Genomic DNA, 25,457 nt, shown 5'->3' with positions numbered 1-25,457 from the left:
ATTCCAGACCGTCAGACCTGGAAGGGGTCTTACCCAATCCCCTCATTGGGTGACAAGAGAACAGAGGTAGCCCCCAAGGCTAGCGACCTTTCTGTGGCTTTTAAAAGGAAGAATGCTGAACCATCGCAAAGGGTTTTTTATTGTTTATATTAGTCACATGTTTCAAGCAATATCTGTCTTTATTTCAAAGTTCCACTGCAGTTAGTACGAACAAATAGTGAGGACTAGAGGAAAAGAGCTTTGGGAATTTGGAGAATGCGAAATCAGATTTTTACTAACTTAATCCTTCTGGAGAAGTGTTTCTGAAGAAACACTCCCTGCTCCGAAACACAAGATATAGAAAAACATCGCTGCTCGCGCGTGTGCGTGTGTGCTTTCCACTCTCTCCCTCCCTCCCAGGCCCTGGTTTTCAGTTTGTATAGGAAAGTTTATTTTAGGTATTCGGTGCATTTCAAAGGGATTTCAAAGAGGCAAGAGAAGGCTTGCTGTGAAAGCCCGGAGACGTGTTTACATCTGTGTTTATATTTCTACGTTTCCCTTATTGGTTTCTTTCTTCATTTAGTTTCAGCAGAAGGGGTGGAGTTATACTACATCAGGGCTGGGAAAAGTTGTCCTTGGCAAAGGGTTCTCTTCTCTCCTCCCTCATCTTCCCTCCCTCCCACTTCCCCTTGTGTTTTTCTAGAGACGGTCTGGCACGCACCACCCCTCCGCGGCTTTATTATTTGGCCATATTAACAGTCTGTTTCCTGGCTCACACTCCTGGTGTCGTGATGCTTTCGGTGCATTTATTTTAGGAAAAAAGCTTTTCTGGGCTCCTCGTTAGGGGCACAGCCAAAGCCAAACGTCCTTCTCCTAAGTGGCTTGATATCAATCCAGGCAGCTTTGAAATAGTAGAAATAAATACACAGGAGGCGACTGTGCACTCTCTTATGGAGACACAAACTCAGCAGACCTCTGGCTGCTGGGATGAACCTTGGATAGTATGTACACTATGTTGAGAAGAAATGTTGCGTCTGAATTAGATAGCCTGACAGAATAGAGAGGATTCTCACCTGAAAATCAGGGGACCTGCATTACTTGTGACCTTGCGCAAGTCATTTCACCTCTCTAGCCTTTTTTTTTTTTTCCATCCAAAGGCAGGGACTAGATAGATTTCAAATTTAAAAAAATAGATATATATTTTTTCAAAATATATATATTTCAAAATTAAAAAAAATATATATATTGATTTCAGAGAGGAAGGGAAAGGGAGAGAGAAATAGAAACATCAATGATGAGAGTCATTGGTCGGCTGCCTCCTGCATACCTACTACTGGGGATCGAGCCCGAAACACTGACATGTGCCCTGACAAGGAATTGAACCCTGACCTCCTGATTCATGGGGCCATGCTCAACCACTGAGCAACACCAGCCAGGCTCGAATTCTTATGGTCTGTGAATTTTGTGAGTTAAGATAACCATTTGCCAATTATTGTTTTTTTTTTTTTTAACAGTTGTGGGAGCCCGGCCGGGCGTGGCTCAGTGGTTAAGCATTGACCTAGGATCCAGGCGATCAGGGTTCGATTCCCGGTCAGGGCACATGCCAGGGTTGCGGGCTCGATCAATGACTCTCTCATCATCGATGTTTCTATGTCTCTCTCTCCCTCGCCTTTCCTCTCTGAAATCAATAAAGATATATTTAAAAAAACAAAAAAAAACCAAACAAATAAAAACCAGTTGTGGGAAAAGTGGGGAGTTCATTGGATACTTGGTGTTCTTGGATGAAAAAGAGTTTGAGGCTTATTGGAATAATATAATTATCTATATGACTATATACATATGGCTCATATTTATCGGATATTTACAGTATGTGAGACATTTTGTTAAATACTTTACTTGGAATATTTTATTTAATACTCCTACTCTGTGAGGTAGTTATACTAACATTCTCATGTTATAGAAGAAACGGAAGCTCAAAGGGATTAAGTAATCTAAACTAAAATGTATTTTATTCCAAATCCCACACTGTTAACACTTGTATGCTGCTTTATTTTATTCATAAACTTCCTCCTTATTTCTAAAGAAAAATCTCTTCAATCGCATATGATTTCGGAAGGACATTTTTGATTAAAATCTCACTTTTTTTTCCTTTCTCTCCCTTTATTTCCTCAGGCCTCCTCGAGATTTAGACTCTAAAGCTTGCATTTCTATTGGAAATCAGGTGAGGAAAGTCTTGTCTCATTGAAAAAGTTATTTTCTGTAGTATGCTGTCTGTTTGAATTTAAACAGACGTAGTGTGTGGAACTCTTGATATTTTTGAATGTCGAATCGAAATCAGACTGTTGCGGTCCTGATAGAAGGCATTTGAGAAGAATAGATGGTTCTCTTTTGGGGGGGGTTGTTTCTCAAAGTGCAAGCACATCTAGTTGCCATCATCAGTAGGCACATGGGTTGCACATGTATTTAAGGAGGAACAGCTGACGAGCCCCAGTGTAGACAGCTTAAACTGAGCAGTCTGGAGGCTGAGTTGGAGTTGGATCTCTGTATCGCCTGTGACAGGCAGGTGGCATGTTTTGGGAGTCTGAACATCTCCCAATGCTTCTTGCTTTCAGTGGCTGCTTGAAAAAACTTCTAGATCAGTAGCTTCTGGACCAGAAATAACCCTTAGAACGCTGGGATGCACCAGAGAGAGGACAGCATAGTCTATGTCGAGCTCATCTTTGTCTTTCCTGTTGCATGGTTTTCCTCTCTCGCAGAACTTTGAGGTGAAGGCAGATGACCTGGAGCCTATAGTGGAACTGGGACGAGGTGCGTACGGGGTGGTGGAGAAGATGCGGCATGTGCCCAGCGGGCAGATCATGGCGGTGAAGGTAGAGTTGACGTTCCCCAAACCTTTTCTGTCTGTGGTGTTTACCTTTGTCCATCCCCCTTTGCAAATCAGCCCTCTTCCTAGAAGCAAAACAATCTTTAAAGGGATAAAACAGAAAAGATTATTTGCAGGGAGCAGGTTGCCCTCCAAATGTGTGGAAAATATGTCCTTAACATCACCTGATACCAGGGCCAAATTAAAATTACCTTGATTGTCTCAAAGTTTTTTTTGTCTCCCTCCCCATTCCTGCCATATTGGTTCCTCAAAATAGAATCCAAACAAATGTTCACATTTTGCATTTGGTTGTTATGTCTCAAAAGTCTTTTTTATTCTATATTCTATTTCTTTTAAAGAATTGTCCCTGAAAATCAGGAAAGCAGAATTGAGGGGGAAAATTGTCTTTGTTTGAAGAAAGAAAAAAAAGAGGGTAAAATACATCTTGAGTGAATTTGCACAGTTTCTGCACTATAAAAAGAAATGTATAACCAGTGCATATTTCTCGAGTAGATGCTGGGAGGAACCTGGAGAATCGCCATCTCCAGATGAGTTAATAGATTTGGGCCATCCTTAGGAATGTGGGTGGTCAGATGACTCGGATCCCTGTGTTTTTGGAGAATGGAGAGATATCTTTACCTTAGCTTGTAGATTTCAGTCTGTGCTCCTGCAGACTCTTTGCTAAGTAGGCAAAAAATATGTGAAAGCCTCGTGATATATTGTCTCCGTGATTTAATGAAATAATTGTATTTCTGTAAGGCTGCTGATGTGAGGGCTTTCTCTTCTCTCGGAAGCACTGGGATAGGAACGCAGGATTTCTCCATTTCTGTTTCATTCCTCCTATTTCCCACGTCAGTTCTCTTACAGTTGCTGTTTAGCCCAAATATTCTTAATCGTTTCCAAAGAGGGGCTTTTGGCTTATATTGTGGGACTTGACATGGGCCACAGAGTTACTTATACTGTGGCCTCTTTGCACTGAACAGATATAATACAACAAACCAGACTGTTTTTGCAACTTGGAAATACACTTCTAAACATTTGCACATTTTCCAAAATACGTTATCAGTTTTGTTTTTCAACCAGGGATTATTCGGAAAATCAAATGAATAACAGCCTTCCTTATGTTTCTTTTGTTACAAATAGCCAATCACTTAGGTTGGCTGTTCAAAAGTTTGTTGCTATAAGTTGTACTGTGGATTTTGTACTATTTTCTGGATGGGACTCTAATTTTAAGGTCCCTGCGTTATGAACTGCTTCACCCTCAGAGCAGTAACCATACACTTTCCCGTGTATTCCCATTCAGCGGATCCGGGCCACAGTAAACAGCCAGGAGCAGAAAAGGCTACTGATGGACTTGGATGTTTCCATGAGGACCGTGGACTGCCCTTTTACGGTCACCTTTTATGGCGCACTCTTCCGGGAGGTAGGCAATCCTTCAATTCAGAGTCGAGAACAGTCACTTAAAAAGAAGTGTCTCCGATCACATGCTTGCTGTGCACGGTCTTGGTGCTCTTTCTTGTTGCACAGGCCTCCTAGAGGAGCCTTTGGCTTTGCATTGATAGCATGGTGCCCTGGTGCAAAGTTGCCTGGAAATGATGGTATTTTCAGATGCTTGGAGCCCTGTTCAAGACGCTGCCGCTCTTTCTCCTTTCTGTTTTGCTTTGTCTCTTTTGGCAGAACTGTCTATGTCAATTGTCTATAGACTGATTTGGATAGTGTCCTTAACATATGAAATACTTTGCTCTGGCCAGGTAGCTCAGTTGGTTAGGGCATTGTCCAGTTAGCCCAAGGTTGTGGCTTCAGTCCCTGGTCAGGGCACATACGAGAATGAACCAATGAATGCATCAATAAATGGGACAACAAATCAGTGTTTCTCTCTCTTTCTTTTTTTCTCTCTCCCCCCATCCCCTCTCAGATCAATACAATTTTTTAAAAAATCTCATTTTTTTTTTTTTTTTTAAGTCTGAAATATCCCGAACTTTTGGCAACTCGCTGCGCTTTATGTAGCCTGCTTTTGTACCATATAGGCTTATGTTTCTCTCTTTGCTCTAGCTCTGCTTTTCACTGTACTATGCTATGGATTACGATGTTTCACCTCAGTGTTAAAACCAGCGTTTGATTTACTGTGGCCAGTGCTCCATGCAGGAAGTTAGACATGGAGCAGGCTTCCAGACTTAACTCCTGGGGGCAGTCACAGTAAAGGCTGGGATTTCAGGGATTCTATCGCTTGTCTCTATTAGTATTTTGATGCTAGTGTTCATTAAGGAGCAGGTGATCCCATGCCAGTTCTGCTGGGCTGTCTGCTAGTTTGCTCTTTGGAGATAATCTTTCTTGTTTTATGGATTCCTTTGAGATCTTAAAGAGACACTGTGCATTTCCTCCAAAAACTCAAACAGGAAGTAGTTCTTCCTGACAGGTGCTCACTGTTTTCTCGTTTCCCCTTTCCCATCCCCTCTAAAAATCTCTGAACTCATTGGTCTCCAGGGTGATGTCTGGATCTGCATGGAGCTCATGGATACATCGCTAGATAAATTCTACAAACAAGTGATCGATAAAGGCCAAACAATTCCAGAGGACATCTTAGGGAAAATAGCAGTTTCTGTGAGTACCTCATGGACCCCACAAGGAGAATGTGGGACGTGTAGGCCTCCTGTGTCTTTGTATCCCCAATATGAGGACACACCACCATAGAACCACACAGCATACATTGAATGCTGGAGTGCTTCTGAGGATGGGGAGATGAATGCTCCTCTCTCTGAGCAGTGCAGATTCTGTCCCTGGCTCAGTGTGGTTACCTGCCAGTTCAAGTGCCTCCCAGCAGTGCATTCTTTGGCTATGACTACAATCCTGATGTCTGTATCCTGATATTCCTTTGATTTTCATTTGTAGATTATTACATGTTTTCTTAAGACTCCTAGGCATAGAAGGAAGCAGAAAAAATTAAATGGAATGAAGTGTTTCCCCTTTAAAGCTATTGAGGTTCAGGAGGGTGGAGAGAAAAAAAAATCCCGGAGGCCAAATGAAAACCAAGATATATGAATGAGACATAGTCTCTGCTATAAGATGGAGTCCTCTCTGGTGGGTGGGGTCCAATTTGTGTAACTTCCTGTATATTTTTTGGGAAAGGACCACCACTATTTGAGAAAATCCTTCACCTGTTACCTTAAGTCAGGGATAATAAACCTGGATATACTTATCATCCAATTTCTTGCCAGGGATGGGGGACGTAAATCTGTCCTGTGTTTCTCTTGCAGATTGTAAAAGCGTTAGAACACTTACACAGTAAGCTGTCGGTCATCCATCGAGGTAAGTGTCCATGGAGCTTCCCTGGCTGCTCCTCTCCTAATGTTTGGTTCTTTGACTTGAGTTCCACCCCACAGTGGATGGAGGTGGAATGGAGTCAGGCAAGAGGGGGTTTTCCCTTGGGACTGGATAGCAAATCATATACGCAGCTGTTCTTTATCTTGTCTGAGGGCATCATATTACACCAAAGTTGAATATGAAATACCCGTTACCAAGCAGAGCTGTGGGATCACCCCATGGACTGTTCTAGAGAGTAGAACAAAATTCATCCAGCATTGGCCATCACCTGGGAGCTTGTTAGAAAAGCAGAACCATGGGTCACAAGACTGACTGATTGCATTTTAACCAGATGGTAATTCTTGTGCACTTTCAGGTGTGAAAAGGTCTGGTATAAAGCACAGCCGGCAGGAGGCAGGATAAAACGAAAACCTTGGTAGATCTGTCTCTTTTTTATTTCTCTCCTTCCCCTTTCCCTTCCTGTTGACCTGTTACCTCTCCATCTCTCCATTCACCTTTCTTTTATCCATTCTTCTATCCCATTGCTTTCACCAACCCATGTGTCTGCCCATTTCTCTGTGATAATCATTTTCCCGGCATCCTCCAGCATTATATTTTCACAGCACTGTAATTGATGCCCTGAGAGGTATCTGAGAAGAAAACATATTCTTATTAAAGTTCTGCACCAGAACTCTTGATAGGGAAATAAGCAAATATACAACAGCCCATGAAAACACATTAGAAATAGGAAAGTACCAAGTAGGGAGTAGCATAGGTAGAATATGAGGAGGGAAGGGATGTGCTTAACCAGGTTTTTGGAAAAATTAATGGAAAGTATTGATAGCTAATAGGGCATGGTAATCTGGTAATTTTTATATTCTCTGAGCCAGAAAATAATGCGAAATGCCTCCAAAGTATGCCTGTTGCTACTGTTACTCTTAAAAATTGGAAAAATAGGGAGGAAGAAGTGGGGTGGAATCCAGATGGGAAGAAAAATGTGGATTCCCAATAAGTGTGAGCACGATTGTTAAGGGTTTATTTCAAAATTATGAAATATTTCATTCCCATCCTTGAGAGAATGTGTATAAAATTAAAAAATAATGAGATGAAATACATCATTCCATTTAAGGGGAAAATGATAAAGCGTAATTTTTAAAGTTTTAGAGTAACTTTTTTCCCCCCGATTACATGTACTTTGTGAAAAGTGTCCCAGGGAAACAGTGAACTATAATTTGTAATTCCATCATCCAGAGAGAACAACGGTTCACCTACTTGAGAGTGGGTAGGTGCCATACCTTTCCTGGCTGCAGGATTCCACAATACGCCTCCACCCACATGTATATTCTGTGACCTGCCTTGTGGTCTGGAAATATCTGAGTTCATGACGAGTCCTACTCTGTGACCTCTTGGGGCTTCAGTCAAAACTGGTTGATTTGATTGTATTTGGTATATCGTGATGTCACAGGGTTCCTTTTCATTCCATGATCTATTATTATTCCTACACTACATGTACAGTAGGTCATTAGAAACCGGGCTTTTAAATATTATGTTATTGCCCTAAGAACAATTAACATGAGCTCTACCATGATAACGGAGTTTTAAGTGTACTGTGAAGTATTCTTTACAGGACAAGGGTGTACAGGGGATCTCTAGAACTTACTCATCTCCCGTAATTCAGACTCTGCCCGAGGAATTGGACATGTGATTCAGTAATAATTTGTCAAGTTATTACATGATGGGGGGCAGGGCATGAAGATGATAAAATCGAGGAAACAGTTCTTATCCACTGGTGGATTCACACAATCCCACAAGAAAGACACACCGTGAAATAGAAAATCAAGTTGAAAGTAAGAAGTATGTCACTGAGTTGGGTGGCGTTTGCTTCTGTGTGGGGCCTGGGGAAAGTAGGCTGCAGGAGAAATGGAGATTTCAGGCCCTCTGGTGGTAGAGCAGTGAATCTTCCGAGAAGGTTGGGGTGACCGGCTCGGGTTGTCCTTGCTTTCAGACGTCAAGCCCTCCAATGTGCTCATCAACACCCTGGGCCAAGTGAAGATGTGCGATTTCGGCATCAGTGGCCACCTTGTTGACTCAGTTGCTAAAACGATCGATGCAGGATGCAAACCATACATGGCTGTGAGTACAGGGCTGGGGGTGGCAGCTGAGAACTCAGACCCTGCCAGGAGATAGGAATGGGATGGCTATGGGGGAGGGGGGAACGGAAATGTCATTAAAATGCAAGAAGTATTCCGCATCCCCCCTTTTTCTTAAATATGTTCTGTCTGAAATCCTCAGTAACCTGCTTCATCTGTATTATTTTTTTAAAAAATCAAGCAAGAAGGTATATTGTTTGAAAAAACATGTAAATAATGCATACAGCCCACACAGATTCCCACGCTGAGTTGCAGGGGCGTGTTACCTTGTTTGTTGAGGACAGAACAATCAATAGAATTTAAATCACCCAAATGCGTCAGTCAGGTTAGTCCTGGGAGAAGTTCATAGCTGTGAGGATTCATTCCCATCAGCAGACACCTCAGGACCACCTTTCACTCAAAGGACTTCTGCTGTATTCTATGTTGAAATGGACTTGTGCTTGGAATTAAAAAGTATCTTGTCCCAGTTTTACTAAAAGTATGTCAGCCTGTTAACACCAGAAGGTAACCCAGTGACTCTTGTTTTTTTTTTTTTTTTTTTACTGAGCTCTGGACTGTTGATGTTTTCCATTCTAGACTGGCAAAGTAGCTTTATATCCTGTTTCTTCTGCAAGAGAATGGCAATTGGTCTTGAATTGTGAGGGGACTTTGATTTATTATTGTCTGCAAGAAAAAAACTAATGTAGAATGAAGACAAAACAGTGGTAACGTTGATATTTACTGTAGTTGGTGAGTCTCCCTGGCCCAGGAGACAACGTTTATAGCTTCAGACCACTCATTTGGCAGCTGGTGCCACCCTCACCCCAGGAGACGTTACTGAGCTAAGAATGTCATCTCTGTTGTCTTTTTCTGTCTCCTCTCCAGCCTGAAAGAATAAACCCCGAGCTCAACCAGAAGGGATACAGTGTGAAGTCCGACATTTGGAGTCTGGGCATCACAATGGTAGTGTATGATAACCACCGTGGGTGACAAGGTTCTGGGCATGAGAGCAGTGCCCTGCATGCTGGTCGTGGGCATCCTTCCTGCGTGAGACAGCAGGAGGTTCTGAGCAGCGGTGGTTGGCAGTATGATGCAGAAGGAACACTGAACTGGCATTGGGCAGACCCAGGTTTTTCTCTTGATCCCGTCTCTGAGGAGTTGTATGTCCTTGGGTAGAGATGGGCCCCGGTGGACTGTCTCACCGTCCTCATCTGGAAAATGAGAGGGCCTCACTAGAGGTCCTGACCGTTTTCTTGAAATTGAATTATTCTAATCAAGGCACAAGGAAGCTTGAGCTACTCAAAGAGTGCTGGTGTGTGGACATATGCTTCTCAGAACATGGTTATGACAGACGTCTTGGCCACTGAAGTCAGGTGTGGCTAAAAGACATGATAAAATAGTGTAATTTCCTTAGGCCCAGCCCTAAAGTTACAGGATTAGTGCCTTGTTACTGACTTTGATCGTTGATTCTCAGTGTGTCGCCAAGGTCTGGGTTCTCCACTGTGGTCCTGGCTCCTTCCCAGGCCCAGCAGCTGATTAAATCCGCAAGTTACTTCACGTCCCTGCCCAGAACACATGTGATCTTGTGACAGCAAAGTGGCCTTTACTTGAGTCCAAAAAAAGATCAGGCATTTGGGCCTTGGTTGTTTTTATTTCGTTCCCTTGAGGGACCTGCAGGTGGCAGCAGATGAACACAGCTCCTTAAAAGTCTTAGGTCCAGAATCACTTTTCAGACTGAACCCTTGAAAACACGGTTGCTTTACATCCTGCTGGCTTGTAATTTTAAAGTGCCGCCGTGGGTTTGGGTGAGGACCTCGTTTTAAACAGGCTCAGTAAAATCATATTGACAATCCCTGGCACTAGGAAATTGGGGGGTGAGGGGGAGGAGGAATTTGCTAGAGAACAGATTATCAGTTTGCTTTCCCTGAAATTTTACGTGAACTTCCCCACGGTTTCATCCTGCTGGTTGTCCTTGGAGGAGACAGGGGAATCTGTGAAGGCCCCCATTTCAGCCGTGGTCTCCTCTCCCATGCAGATCGAGTTGGCCATCCTTCGGTTTCCCTACGACTCATGGGGGACTCCTTTTCAGCAGCTCAAACAGGTGGTCGAGGAGCCATCGCCACAGCTCCCAGCAGACAAATTCTCCGAAGAGTTCGTGGACTTTACCTCACAGTGGTAAGAGTGCCTTGCCCCCCAGGTGCCTGCACAAAGAAAGAGGAGCTAGCCTGAATCTCCTCTGTGAGCTTAATCTATTATGCACACAGTTATTCCTGTGCATGGATGGAGGGCACCCTCCCTGCTGGAGCAGCAAAGAGGCCTCCGTCCAGTCCCTGCCCTCACTGAGCTGGAGTTAAGTGTGGAGTCTCACCAGTCAATCATTATAGTACAACGTGGCAGGTCCAGGGATGGAGGTATTCACAGGGTCTTTGGGGGACTCAGAGAAAGATAGAGTTTCTGAAGGAGATAAATCCTGAGTTGACACCATGTGAGGTGTTTTCCAAGTGAAAGGCAAGGAGGGGAGGGAAGGGTGTTCCAAGCAGAAGAAACATCAGGCATCATGTCATAAACTCGAGGAAACTCTGTTATGAGAGGTTGAAGCAGTCGGATGTTGATTAGAGCATAAAGAGAAAGATGGTGGGGCCCATCGGAGGGTCAGGGGTGGGAGGTAGGTAAAATGCAAAGAATCACCTTGGATGAGAAGACAGTGGCTAATTTCAGAGTGTTACTCAGGTACCTAGACGTCTTGCAAAGTAATGCTAGTGTTCTGTAGGCTGTCTCCTGCAGAGTGCTTGCTAACTGGATATACGTGCCCAGGGTGGTGTGACGGGCAGCACCGGGGGTCTGAGAAGGGAATCTGAAGATGATGGTAGGAGTGGAAAGATAAAAGGAGCCATACTAATGCTGTAAACTTCGTATCAAAATTGCCAGTGGAATCGAGGAAAGTAGTAGAAGGGGTAGTTTTTTCCAGAAAATCTAGTGATTTCTGTCTGCAGAGGGACCATGGTGCCCAACGTAACTTGCTGCTAATGATCATTGCAAGAGATGTTGGGAAGGGATGCCAAAAGGAAACACAGAATGGAGCCACATTAGTTGATCTGAGTGTCCTGCCGAAGCAGGCGAGCATTGGGAAGGAAGGGAATCAGAGGCGGTGACCGGCCCCGCTGGGACTCTTGGAGAGGAGCAGTGCTGGCCTCTTGCTGCTGGGGAAGGGGCTGGGGTTCTGAAGGCTGTTTGAGGGTACAGCTTCCTCAGGGTTATCATTCCTGGGCCTCCATGCTCATTGGAAGAAGCGTTCTAAATACAGCTTTTATTGGGTAACATGATGAGACAAAGTAACTGCCTATGGCTGGTGAAACTGAGGCCTCTTGGACTTGTTGTTAGCTCTAGCCCTGTGTCACCCCTGGTATTGTCCCCTAATGATGTATGATGGTGGCCTACCATTGTCTTTTTTTTCTTTGGCTGGATGATTTTATGAATGGCTTAGATCTTTGTGGAAGCATTTTAATTTTTCGTATGTATTAGCATACAGATGCACGCCTCCCCCCAGTGGCGGTCTAGTTGTTTCACCTCTGATGATTTTAAGTTTGCTCTGGAGCTGGGTGGAAAGAATGGAAAACTGATTATAACCTAAGAGCACCCTTTCTATTTCATGATGAAGAGGAGATAGCTTCTGAGCATAACTCCCTTTTGTAGCTGTTTCTCTATTTTCCTACGTAGAAAACGGTATATTTGAGACACATCTTCATGAAAGGACCCTGTTTTGTATTTTTATGACATAGTTAGGCTATGATCCCTCAAGACATCTCAAAAAGCCCCAACTCTTTGTCGTAAGTGAGGGAAAGAGACTCCAGATTTGGAAAGTGAAAGATTGAATCTCAGATTTCGAGATTAACCTTTAAAAGACGGCATTTAAATTCCCGTAGTGGGGTCTCCCTGCCGGAGCTTTTTTGGGCATTTAAATTCAGCTCTGCAGGCATTTACTTTTTTGCCTCTATCTTATCTATTTTTTGAGTTATTTATGAAAAGTAAAAACATTTATAAAGAAAATGTATTGTGTATTATTAAAGTTATCTTTTATTCGGCCAGCGGGACCCACTCCTTGCCAGAAACTAAAGTTCCCTTTCTTCCGATAAAGGTTAATTACATCTATGCTTTTATCTCCTACATCTGTCTCTGGGCTAAATATAGAACTGGAACTAGATAACCATCAGAGTATCTGTGACCCTTCATGGGATGCATCCTTCCCAAGTGTTTGATGACAGCACAGTGGTGCTAAATGCTCTACACCTTCATTCAGGGAATCAGCTTTTAGCCACTCTCCCCTGATCTCCGTTGGTTGGTTTGACAGTATATTGTGGTGTGTGGGGTGGAGTAGGAAGCCCTCTCAGGCTACCCCTCTCATGTCCTGAGTTAGCTCTAGACCCCAGATATCCAGCTGATGTATTTCTTTTGCAATAACCTCAGAGAAACATTATCTTGAGGGGAGGGGTGGAGAAAAGAAAAAGTTAAGCCATTTATTCCTTATGAACTTGAAGGGAAAAAACAAAATATCTTACGGTTCCTTCCTTGGTGTACTTACTTTGAAATAGGGACCACTGAAAGGTATTTTCTACCCCCCATGTGGCTTTCTTATCATAAGGGTTTTAAATAGTTCCTGGGGGGAATCGTGCCCCATCTAAGCCTCATGTGGGGTTTCATCACAGAGAAGTCTGATAGAAAAGCCATGCGAGCTAGTCCTGCAGAAGGCTTAGCAAATGACTTTCTCAAGACAGTAGGAGTTCAGCAGGCTTACATTTGTCATTGCAGTCTTTTCCTATAGCTTCCCAGGCTTGGGGACCAAAGGAGGTCACTGGAAGCCAGCTCCCAAAGGCCAGGACGGCTTGACTTCATTTATGCTTGCCCTTCCAGCGGGTGGAGAAGGCTCAGCGCCCAGCTGAGCAGCCCGGTGGCGTGCTGGTGTGTCGGAGGCCCACCCAGACATGGATACTGTCTGACTCAGAGGAACTAGTATAAGACAGAGACAATCAAATATAGTTCCCAACTTGTTCAGGAAGGACAGTAAAAAGAGGCACTGGCTATGTATTTAGCTTATGACATCTGTACGGCTCGAGAGGCGGAGTGTGTGTTTATTTTGTGGATGTACCACATCGCCTTCTTGGAAACGATGGGGGTGAGGGCCTGGGGAGGGCGGTGGATTCAAATAGGCAGAAATCCTCGGGTCAGCACAAACTTCAGGCCAGCAGTTCTCAAGAGAGCGTGAAGCTATTTTTTAGTGTTGGCCAGGGTCGGGAGCGTGTGTTGTGGCATTTGGAAGAGGAATTAGGGCTGTTAGCTAATTGCAAGCTTGAAAATGACAAGCCACTTGAAAATGCAAAGATCTGACTCAAATCCAAAAAGAAATCAGTGTAGCTTTGAACTCTGCCGTTGTTATTTCATACTGAATTTCAAGCACGTCCTATTAAACGTGGAACATTTGCCTTTTCCCCTAACCTTCCACTGAGTGTCTTGCTATCCTCAGGCTGTGCTTTGAGGTGTTCTCCATTTAAACCAGGGGTGGGGCACGTCAAGTCCGAGGGCAGTATGTGGCCCACGAAATCCTTTGGTCTGGCCCTGCCAAGGCCACCACAGTTCCAGCCATCACATTAGGGGTGAGTTAATTAAATGTTTGACCAAATATTGCAGGCTACTTTTTAAGTTGATAATTTTGTATGGCCCTCAATGATGTTATAAATATCCAAGTGGCCCTTGGCAGTAAAAAGGTTCCCACCCCTGATTTAAAAGATAGAGAGAATGGGTCCTATTAGTTATGTTAATTCAATAAAAGCCCTGGTTTGCTGTGTATTTTCCATCAACGCTGCAATGGTGCTTGAGGTAAATTTTGAGTTTTCTAATCAGGGATCTTAAGTCGAGAATCCGCCTACTGGTCAGCAGTCTCTGAGATTTCAGGAATCCTTAACGTTTGATGATGGATCAATGTGGGGGACTTTCCCCACATTTTCTTTTTACAGATTTAAAGAAAATACTAGGAGAAGTTTTCTTAAACTCTTCCTGAGTTAAAGTGACCTGTCCTTAAAAAACAGAAGTTTTAAGTTCTTTCAACCTGAGGAGAAAAGAGATTGTAAGTTCATTGATCTACCCAGTAGAAGGTCAGAATTCAGCAGCATCCCCAAGATCTCTGATTGACAAAGGAGGCTGTTGTTTTAATCTTTGAGACAGGCTTTTCTTCCTGACTCTCGTCGCCCTGGGCCTGGGTCCTCAGGAGAGCATTTCAGAGCTGGGGTCTGAGGACTGACTCAGGTTCCGTCTGACCAATCGCTTCAGTATCGAGTGTGGGTTTAATGTTGACTTGAACCTGTGCTTTTCATGGTCTATTTTAGCAAGTTAAATTGTTTGGATCATAGAAAAGATGGTCTGGATTTTTATTTGCTTTTGCACAATGGCTGGGAATTCAGGGCTTTGTGCATTAGCCTATTTGGTTTTTCTTCTTTTTTTTTTTTTTTTTTAACAAGGGTCTCTGCAGGTCTGCAGCACTCCTGGGATTGCATTTCCGCATCTGTTTCTTGAAGTAGCTCTTGAATTTATAAGGAAGAACTTTTGCTTCTTGGGGTGGGGGATAGGGAGAGGTGATAGTGATGAGCATGTACCCATGTGACAGATGGACCAGCTGGAGTTGCTTCTAAGTTAGTGATTTTCAAGCAGGGTGCTGAGGCACTCTAGTGTGCTGCAAGATTTTTTAAAACATGCACTACCTGATTCAGTTAGGGGCACTCACCACTTTTCTCTGAGACTATCAAATAAAAAAATGACAACAGCCAACACAACAATAGCCGTCCAGTGTGAATGAATCAAAACTATACCTTTTTTTTGTTAGATGGGCAAAAAATATATTTTTTGGTGTGTGTAGAATTTTAGTATAGCTTATGTTTGCCATGAGATGGAAAAGGTTGAAAATTGCTGTTGTAAGTGAATTTTATTTCGGAGAAAGGGATAGAAGGTAGCAATGAGGATGTACCCCTAGTATACGTAGCCCAGGGCTCTCAACCTTGGCTCTAATGACATTTGGGGCTGGATCATTCTCTGTTGTGGGGATGTCCTGTGCATTATAGGATGTTTTGCAGCATCCCTGGCTTCTGCCTATAGATGCCGGTACCCCCAAACCCCCCACCAGCTCTGCCAACCAAACATGCTTTTAGACATTGCTAAATACTTGCTGGAGGGCCAAGTCCCCCGCAGTTGGGAACCCCTAGGAGAGCCCTGTAGAATCTCAAGAGATAGGGACACAGAGTTGCACATGGGAGTGACAAGGTCCCATTCATTTCACTCAGGCACACCTTCCCAGGTCAGTTCACCTCGACAGTTGATAATTCCTCTTTCTAACTCCCTCTTATTTTTACCCTCCGTTGAGATGAAACTTTCTCTCATAGGTGGTCTGGTCCCTGAGGTCCCTAGGTCCTAGATCAGCCCTCAGTTCCAGGTTGAAACTCCTCTCCTCACATCCACCTGTACCCTGTCTCAGGTTCCCTGGCTACCCACAGAATTGCCTGGAATAATCTGGTAGGCTGCTTTCCGTTGTTTTGGTTCCAAAGTTTCCTCTTTCCTTCATTTCTTTTTGTTTTAAACCACGGTTTCTCACAGCGTCTCGACGATTCCACTCTCCCCTGGTTCTGTGTGGTTGGAGCAGAGCTCACGCCACACGTACTAGGTCTCATTTGCTCAGAGTGATCCATGCACACAGACCCCCAGCAACCTCCAACACCAGGCCAAGTTCCTTGCCATTCGTGTGTGATTTTGTGACCCAGCGGGCAGGGGAGTCTGTAGGTTGCCTTGCAAATCACCATTTTCAAAACCATCCTTTTCTCCATTCTGTAACCTGGGATTCCAACTCCAAATAAACCACGTCTTTTGTTTTTTTCCATTTTATGGCTGGGGATGGATATAGGGGTGGGTGGAGGGGTGGGACTCTTCTGATTGAAATCTTACTGCTGTTGTCTTCGATATCAAATGTTATTAAAATGTCTGTGTCTGTGGACAGCTGAATGAATGGTAGCCACTTGACAGGAGTGCATGGCCTCAAAATATTTGTGAAAAGAAAAATTGCTAAGTCACTGGCTGAGTGTGCATTTTCTTTCAGAGAACGCAGAGGTCGGAAACAAGCAGTGTTGCTTTAGACAATTTGTTGGGTGTACTGCATCTATCTCAGGAAGGGTTGGTCAGTAATATATAAAAGCAAATTATATGTTTAGGGGATGCAAGGACAGCAAGGTATTGAAGAGAGTGAAGAGATATCAAGGGTAACATAAGAAACACCTGCCAATTTCTTTTCCCTTGGGGGTGGAGTAAACATTGTTTTGAAGGAAAGTAGATATGTATGTTGACACAGAATGGCTGTAGATCAGAAAGGCTAGTTTATATGTCATTGGTTATTATCAAAGGAAAGTAAACACACACATGTACTCACACACCTGTTCTTTCCCTTAAGATACACCCTGGGTGATTTAAAACATAGTTTGTAAATATAAAAGTCAAGATAGGAGGTCTATGTTTTCAGTACGTTTTTAACGCTGGTTATGTTTAGTTTTCTGCAAGTTCTGAAATCATAGTCTAGTGAAACTACAGATGGTTTCTAGATTTTAATGTGATTAATTTTTTTTTCCTCTTTAAGCTTGAAGAAGAATTCCAAAGAACGGCCGACGTATCCAGAACTTATGGTGAGTATCCTTAGCGTCATAAACATGTCCAAACTAACAGTTAGCAGCAATACAAGTGCCTAAGACCTAGAACACAGTGGAGCAACCATATTGGAAGAGCTGACTCACTGAGACGCTGGGAACCGGAACTGAACTGAAGGAAAAAACGCTTGATCCCTTCATGTGTCCTAAATCCCCTTTTATTACATCACCGTCTTAGCAGTATTTCCATGCTGATAAACAACATCATATAGATCAAATTATTCTATAAAACTTATATTTTCAAACTTTAAAGATACAAAGAGTCACAAATTATTGACATAAACTGAAAGAAAGCACATTTAACAGATTTTAATAATGAGAGAAACTTAAGTGCTATGTGACTGATGAATTTTTGATAAAATATTTAGGATTAATTGAAGAAACTTCTTTTTGGTGGGAGTTTAGGGAGGAAAGAATCCCTTTGTTTTTTCCTTCTGGTTTTTACTTTAGTGGGGAAAAGACAAAGCCGTAATAATTCGAATTACACGACTTAAGCACTCACAGTTTACCATTTGCACTACCTATGAAAAAGGGAGTAAATTTCACATAAAGTGCAACAGACATGAGTGACCCCTGTGGGGTCCTATGGAGCCTGGGGTCCTATGGAGCCTGGACTCCCATTTGAAACTTGCCTTGTTTGTCAGTATTTTCAGAGAGAAGAACATTTCCTACATATTTCTGATTATTGAAAGTGCAAAACTTTCTCTTTCCTTCCAAGTGACCTCTTATCAGAGGTTTCAGTAGAACACACTCGAGAAAAAATGCTGAGTCCTAGCTTAATGTACATTGGCCGCCGATGTCAAATTCTACCTTTCCAGTGCATTCTAACGCTGTGGTCTTTTGTGGCCTGCATATTAATGTTGTTAGGTCGTGTGGGCAGCCCTTTCCCTTTGTGGCATTAGTGTCTGTGGTACTGGATCTGGACTTGCCTTTTAAGGCCATAACTGCTCCATGCTTCTCTGTGGAATTGAGGTTTTTAAGTGGAAAATCTGAGTCCAAGCTCTTTGACTTCAGTGTTGGGAAAACACTTGCTGAGAGGCCATTGTTTAGATTGTAGGAGTTGGTGAGGAGGTAGAAAAGAAAACAGAACTCCTTTTTTCAGGTGAAGAACACTATAATTAAGGCCCTAGCCCAGACGTGGACCTCTTATAGAAATCTCAAATGTTTTTCTTTCTAACTTGGATGGAGTGGGTGTATTTGCCTTCAGATCATCTCATTTGCATATTCTCTCAAGCTCCCATGGGGAGCCAAGGCTCAGTAGGATTTGTTCTAGAGGAGGGGCCAGCCAGCTTTTTCTGTAAAGGATTCAATAGTGAGTGTTTCAGGCTTTGTGGGACTGCTCACTTCTGTTGTTTGAGTGTGAGAAAAGCCACATTGAGTTGTAAGCAAATGGGTGTGGCCCGTGTGCCAATAAAACTTTATTTGGAAAACAAGGCATTGGGCTAGATTTGGCCCCTGGACCACCGATTGTTGACCACTGTCCCAGATGATTACCACCAGAAATGATAACCAGGCAACACCAGTGATTGCCCAGTGAGGTGACAATGTTCTCTAAATATCCTGGGACGTTCTAGATTGAATTGTAGTGTTAAGGATGACTGAACCCATAGGAAACTACCCTCTCAATGGATGAGGTGTTGACATAGGCTATGGAGACCACTGTTGATTGTAGATTGCCCCAATGCTCCTGGCAGCATGTTCCTGGATCTCCATGTTTTCTCTAGGCATAACCACTGGTAAAGTCCTTCTTTCCTCTACCTGACTCTTTTTTTGAGAAACCCAGCCTGGAAATGATTTCATGGTGCTCAATTTGCTCATCTCCAGATTGCTGTCCTTGCTATTCTTGGTGCACTGCTTATAGAAGGGACTGGGTTCCCCCCTAACCTTTCTCGGCCTCCAAACCCACACAAGAGGGCGAGTCACACTTTCCACTTTGCCTGCCTGCCTGCCTCCCTTCTCCCTGCCCTCTGGCTGTCACAGTGTTTTCCCAGCCTGAGAATAAATGGGAAGATGTCTGAGAATTTTTTTTAAAGATGTCAGGTCAGGTTATTGAATTCATTCACAGACTTGGGCTCCATCCATGGAGCTAAAAGCCACCAGCAGAACCAGAGGCATGGTAGGGAGGGAGGGCAGGCCTGGGAAGCAGTCACTGAGATAATCTGAGGTTTCACATGTCCTGTTTTGATAGTAAACGGCTTTGAAGTACATTCAAAGATCGCCAAATGTCAAGAGGATGTGGGGAAGCTAATAAGCAGGGTGGTGAAGCACGTGGTCAGCGTGCTGTGTGCGTGGTTAGGAATCAGAAGTCATGCTAGATTTTATTTACCCAGAGAGCTCAGGACGGAGGGCCCAACATCAAGAGTTTCGGTGGATATCGTGGATGTGAGGCTCTGAGCCAACACCAAGCCTCTGTCTTCCAATGGGCCAAAGCCAAAAGTCTTCTCCATTTTTTGTGTCCTGATACTGAACAGGAACCACCTACCTTCTTTGGGCTTTTATTTATTTTATGTTCCTTTCCCATTTGCATTGTTCCTAAAACTTTCATGGGTGGGCATCCAGCTCCCCACAGGGCTGACTCACCCAGCCCTCTGCTGTCAGGTTTACAACAAATATAATTAGAAACCCTACAGCTGGGCTACACGAAGGTTATAAACTAAAATCCAAAGTCAGGGGAAACAGAGTGAGTCATGTACATGGAGAAGTGCTCACATTTAGCTGCTCTTCTGGTCCTCAGAAATAATGCCAGCAGACACCAGGAAGGTGGCCTTGTCTGGTGGCGGGGGCAGTGGGGAGCGAGACCGGGCCCTGGCTCTCTCTGAAAGAACTGTCCTTTCTGATCTGGTTGGTTGGTTCTATATCCCCTGTGAGAACTGTGGATCATGAGCTGATATATCTCCTGATTAGAGGTGGAATCTTCCAGGTGACAGCCGGACACTTACCTTGAAAAAATCGAGTTACTCAAGAAGGATGGTTCTGGTGCAGAGAAAATGGCTCTATTTCCTTCAGAACTGTTTTGAGGTACATGGCCTCTCATGTCAGACCATGTCTGTTCCCCCAGCACAGTGCTGGACTGGATGTTCTTGTAAAGTTGGTTTAATCTGAACTGCGTGAATAGACCACTTCTTTTGCTTTTCAATCTTTGACCTCTGAGTTGCATTTTCTCCACACAGACCCAGACTCTGGCATCTACAGAAGCATCAGTTCTTCCTCAAAGAGACATGAATATAACCTGTGGCTGTGGCTGTGACTTTGGCTTTAACTCTTTCATTCCAAATGAGCTTTCCAATGTCAAAGGCCTGGTTTTTTATTCTACCACCACCCATTTCCCAAGAAATGACTATGCATAAACCTATGAAATTTCTAATTATTTTACTACAGTATCAGTCTAACTTTTCTTTGTAGGGAAAGGTTAAGTGTAAATCAGAGTTTGGACTGTCTTTGCTGGTCCTTGTATTTTACCAGAGATGGGATCTTATGTAGCCTAATTAAATATTTACGGTGCCCCTAAGAATGTGTACACACACTTCGAATAATTGTAAAGGCAGTGTTTATTAAAATACATTTCATTTTTAAAAATTGAAGGTATTAGCTGTTAAAGTACATGTATGATTTTTTGGGACACCCCGTATATTTTTAAGCAAGGGGGAGCATATCAAAATGGGAGAGAGGCAACTAAGAGGAGCTATCTTTAAAAATGTTTGCATCACTGGACAGGAACTTGATTTGGGATGGGGTAGGAAGAGTCCAGTTTAGCCCTTGATGGGGCACTTGTGTTTATCAACCAGATCTGTTAACTAGCTAATTTCATACCTGGTCTGTGACAAACACTAATACCATGTATTTTCCTTTATTTCCCCAGCAACATCCATTTTTCACCCTACACGAATCCAAAGCAACAGACGTGGCATCTTTTGTAAAACTGATTGTTGGAGACTAGAAACAATGGACTCGATCGGTTGACCCTCCTGTGGATCGGTGGGTTTACGGGGTGAAGCAAGTTCACTAAAACACCAACGGAAACTCTCCTTGAGATAATTTAACCCTGCCTCTCAGAAGGCTTTTTTCTCCCCATTTTCTCCCCCCTTCCAAAAGGGGCCTTGGAATCTATAGTATAGAATGAACTGTCTAGATGGATGAAATATGATAAAGGCTTAGGACTTACAAAGGTGATTAAATATTTAATGATGTGTCCCATGAGTCCTTAAGCTTCTCAGACTTCTCTTGTTCTTTATGAAAATGAATGCATTGGCCCTGGTCAAAAGGTGCTACAGTAGTGATGAAATTGTAAGTAGACCTGTAGTCTGTCCCACATATTATTTTAATATTTATGTTTAAGCGCTTGGTTGCAAAGATTCCATTTTAATGCAAGGAGGGAGGTAGAGAAGACACGGTTGGATTGTCAATATTTATAGGGCTTTTATTTTTTAAGTTCAACTGTGTCTGTGGTCCAGAAGAAATTATTTAATATGCATCTTTAAGAGTATTATAAAAGTATCAACAAGCAGCTCTTCTTGTGAAATATCTGTCTCCGCTGTTGTGGCTGCCGCATGTTCTCACATTTCTGCTCAGTCCTTGGTAACAACCAAATAATCTAGATGAAGTGGTGAGGTGTCCTGATCAGACTCTTTCCCCAACTGTGGAAACCATAAAGTCACTTCTCTCACAGCTCCAAGAGTCACAGATTTGGTTCTCTTGACATTTGTGGTGTAGTATTAATGGAATGTGGTTTGTGAAGTGATTTTTCTACCACCTACTTTTCTGTGTGTGTGTGTGTGTGTGTGTGTGTCTGGTAAGTCGCACGTCCCGCCAAGTGGCTTCTTTGAACATCTGTGTTTAGTAAGGAGGACATTTGTCAGCCTCGAGGGGGAATATCACATCAAACCACACGGAGATTGGTTCCTGCTGCTCTTGCCCCTCCTACGACAGACAGACCCCAAGGATTGCCTCGTAGTTCACGTCCTCTTTTGCTTTTTTGTTTTGTTCAGTGAAGAAGCCTTCCTGCTCATGGCAGGGCTGCTGTAGAAGGGAAAGAAAGGCAGTTAGTTGTTCTTGGGTCTGATGAGGAGATAATGCGGGGAGGTGAATTAATCCTGGGAATGGACTGGCAGATCCCATGCATTGACTCGAGGGCACAGCTTTCTTCGGCAGCATGCAGGAGCTTGCTCCATGGAGCAGGGCTGCCTCCACAGCATGTTCCTAGCAGGCTGAGTAAGCAGCGATCAAGAACTATTCCTCTTGGCCAGATATGTCAATGGGCTCTCTGATTTGGGGCTTCAGGTTCCTTGAAGATCAAGGAGTGAAGTGATCCACAGGGAAAACACTACCAATGATAACCAGGAAGCATCACTTTGGGACTGTGTTCCAGTAAAAGTTTATTTAGATAATCAGGCAACGGGCTAGGTTTGGCCCCCAGGCCATGGTTTGCCAACACCTGTCCTAGACCATCAAATCAAACTTCTAATTGATTAACTCTGTGTATAGAGTTCTTCCATTTAGTGAGTATTTAACTCTGCTGCTGTTGAGGCAGATTGGGAAGGTGGACATAGGAAGATGAGTTCGGAAAAGATGGAGACTGTTGAGTCCCATGAACATTGCTTCTTGATTTCCGCAGGTAAGTATTCCATCTGGAAGCCAATGGAACAATTTTCTTCAAACTAAATTGAGTACCTGCTTTTTATTTTTTGCAATAATCAAAATAACTTACTCCCACTTGGAAATGAAAGGCACACTTCTCTTAGACATTAACAGCACTCTTGCCTCTTAGCTTTGCTTTTTGTTTCTCTCTGCGGTGTGATTCATGTGCAAGGAGAGTCATGAACCTTGACGCTGATCTTTTGGTTTCCCTTTTCCCTGCACTGTATCAGGATTTGAGACTTTGACAGGCAATATTTAACCTCAGAAGCAGGTAAAATTCTTAAAATCTTCCAACTCATCCACCTCATCTATTTGACCATCTTTTAAGAAAGTAAGAAAGAATGGTTTGGGGTCAAAATACTTATTCTCAGTGGACTTGGAGCTCCAAGCTCTCACTGCGGCCAGGGACCTCTGCCTACCCCGTGAGTACCATCTCTGGACTTGAAGAGATGGAGCTGCTTTACCTTAATCCTTTTCTTAATCAGTAAATTTCTATTTTGAGGGGTCTATGCAAAAGCCTTTTTTCCTGATGTGATTTTTTTGAGTTGCCAGCCCTGGTTGAATTTCTGGGCCCTACAGCGTCTCGTGAAAGCTCTCTCTTCCCTATGGGACAACAGCTGTATAATTGGCTTCCCCTTCTGTCCATATAATTCTGTCTGTACAATACCTGTATCTTCCTTCCTGTACAGATACAGATTATTTGTCTGCCAGTCACCCAAGCGGTCTTCGTTTTCTTACAAACCATTACAACACATCCTACTTAAAGCTATCATCTCTTTATTATTCAGAAACAGTTTTGCCATATCATCAAGCAAACATAAATCGCACTTAGAATGACACTCAGAAACACCTCAAGAAAGCACGTTTAAATATTGAATTTGGCCATTTACCTACAAGAATATTTTCTCTTCACCTGGGGAAACAAAACCTGAATTCCAGAGCCTTCAGAATGAAACTATCCTCTGGGAGAAGCACATTGCCACCAGATACATCACTCCCTACCTGCTCCTGGTGTCTGCGGAGAGGATGGGTCATTTTTCTGAGGTTTAGAGAGTCACTGTTTACAGCTCTGCAAACACCATTTACCGTTCTAGGTTTTCTGATGGAGTCATTGGAATCAAGACTTAAGTTGGGGTTTAGTTTTTCAGTTTCTGACCCAAACTCCTTTTACAAGCAAAATTTCTCTAAGAGCCTTTTTTCTATCTGAGGTAAAGAGGACTTGGGTCTAAGTAGAAACACAAAGCAAGGTCGATGACTTTGGGGTAGAGATATCTTTTTAAAAGAAACCAATATCTCATTGTAACACAAACATATGTTAATAGAATTTCAAAACATCCAGCCTACTTCCTTTGGACTGTCAGGTCAACTTCACTTTTGTCACTTGAACTAGGACATTGAACCCTTTATTCTTGGGAGATTGCAGTTAGATTTTGGAAGATTTGCACTGTGTTTCTTTCTTACAGTTGTCAGCGTGGACAGTTACGGACAGTGGGCAGTTCGTCGTGGCATGCTCGGGTTTTCCCCGGCTTACACTTTTGGATTTCTGGGATTCAGGGTCTCTTTCAAGGAATGAGGCTAACGCTCTTATGACTTGGAGACTGAGTTTGGGGAAAGCACGGAACATTTGGGCCCTTACCTGTGTCTTAAGGTGGGAAACAGAACTTCCTAAGTTATCCCCAGAGTCTGGCTTCAGCCAGGCCTCCCCGCCTTCTCTGCTTTCCTCGACTGCATTTTCTTGCTGCTCCCCCGCCCATCCCAGATGACCTGGGCTGACTTAGCATGTGTGGGCAGGAACTGACCCAGCTGTTTCCATACGTCAAAGCTCAGAAGCAGTGCTTCTACGTGGTCTGCCTACATGGATGCTGCTGTCCCCAGATCTTGAAAATGTAAGGGATCTCTAAGGGAACTTTTTGCCAAACCCTCATTCAAAATATTAGACCTTATAATAAAATGTCCCTTTGGCCTTTGAAGAAGAGCAGCTGGGTTGGGTATTTTCCCTCTTAAGTCATGTTCTATTATGGCCAGAAATGAGCAGTTAACATCATTTTGGGCACTACCAATGTTTGTATTGGAATCTGCAAGCTATTTCAACAAACAAGTCAGGCCACTGCCTCAGGGATTGTCATTGGACTTTGGGTTTAAAGAGGAACCGTGAAGTGAAATCATGTTTTGGGTCTGGGAAAAGAGATAAATGCAGAGAACAGTGTGAAACTGGGAAACCCATGAATGAGCAAGCTGATACAAGGAGTTGGAAGACAGGTATATATTCCTTAACTTAGTTTCAGTATTACTACAGAGATGATCTCCTCTGGGAAAAAACCCACCAGGAAGCCAGACCTTTATTTCCTCTAAAAAGAATGAACTTTAAGAAGATTCAGAGAGTGGCATTGACTTGGGTATTAGAAAATTTTCTCGTGTTTTCCTGGTGTTATTGATTCTACAGAGTCACCGTTTTAAAATATGGCACCCCGAATAACGGTAAATGATTAGAGGGGTGAGACCGCACTTGGAGAGTATGCAACCCATCCATCAGCTACCTTCTGACTGAAGGTAAACAAGCTGAGCTGCTCGGTCTTTAGTTCTGGTGGCTTTAAGAAGAGGATACACCAAAGGTGATCTGATGAGCATACTTTTCCTACAGTGCAGAGAACTGTGAATGTTCATAGAGATACACGACAGGTCTTTGCTAGAAGAGCTCAAAGGTATAACTCAAAACAACACTCAAAGCTAGTTTGAATTTCCAGAAGCAGTGAATTGTGTGGAAAAGGCATAGTTTTATTTTCTTCCAATCTCAAGCTTTCCGTCCCAGTGCTTGTTCAATAC

General features: G+C 43.2%; 1 protein-coding gene across 14 annotated transcripts in view; it reads left to right on the top strand.

The window, feature by feature from the left end:
• Positions 1-21,504, top strand: part of MAP2K6 (mitogen-activated protein kinase kinase 6) — a 121,967-nt gene extending 100,463 nt beyond the window's left edge. For 13 of the 14 annotated variants that reach the window (XM_081115875.1, XM_081115867.1, XM_081115877.1 and 10 more), the window contains 10 exons: positions 2,152-2,200; positions 2,736-2,849; positions 4,146-4,265; positions 5,327-5,443; positions 6,097-6,148; positions 8,148-8,275; positions 9,157-9,234; positions 10,307-10,446; positions 16,934-16,979; positions 20,860-21,504. In XM_081115875.1, coding sequence (XP_080972001.1) covers positions 2,811-2,849; positions 4,146-4,265; positions 5,327-5,443; positions 6,097-6,148; positions 8,148-8,275; positions 9,157-9,234; positions 10,307-10,446; positions 16,934-16,979; positions 20,860-20,937 — 798 coding nt within the window. In that variant the 5' untranslated portion in view covers positions 2,152-2,200; positions 2,736-2,810 and the 3' untranslated portion in view covers positions 20,938-21,504. The remainder of the gene's footprint in view (positions 1-2,151; positions 2,201-2,735; positions 2,850-4,145; positions 4,266-5,326; positions 5,444-6,096; positions 6,149-8,147; positions 8,276-9,156; positions 9,235-10,306; positions 10,447-16,933; positions 16,980-20,859) is intronic. The other variant, XM_081115872.1, reaches the window with a different exon arrangement.
• The last annotated feature ends 3,953 nt before the right edge of the window (positions 21,505-25,457 follow it).

This window comes from Miniopterus schreibersii (assembly GCF_964146895.1).
Source record: "Miniopterus schreibersii genome assembly, chromosome: 16".
Classification (NCBI taxonomy): domain Eukaryota; kingdom Metazoa; phylum Chordata; class Mammalia; order Chiroptera; family Miniopteridae; genus Miniopterus; species Miniopterus schreibersii.
The sequence above is the reverse complement of the archived record's forward strand: the minus strand, read 5'-3'. Positions and strand labels throughout refer to the sequence as shown.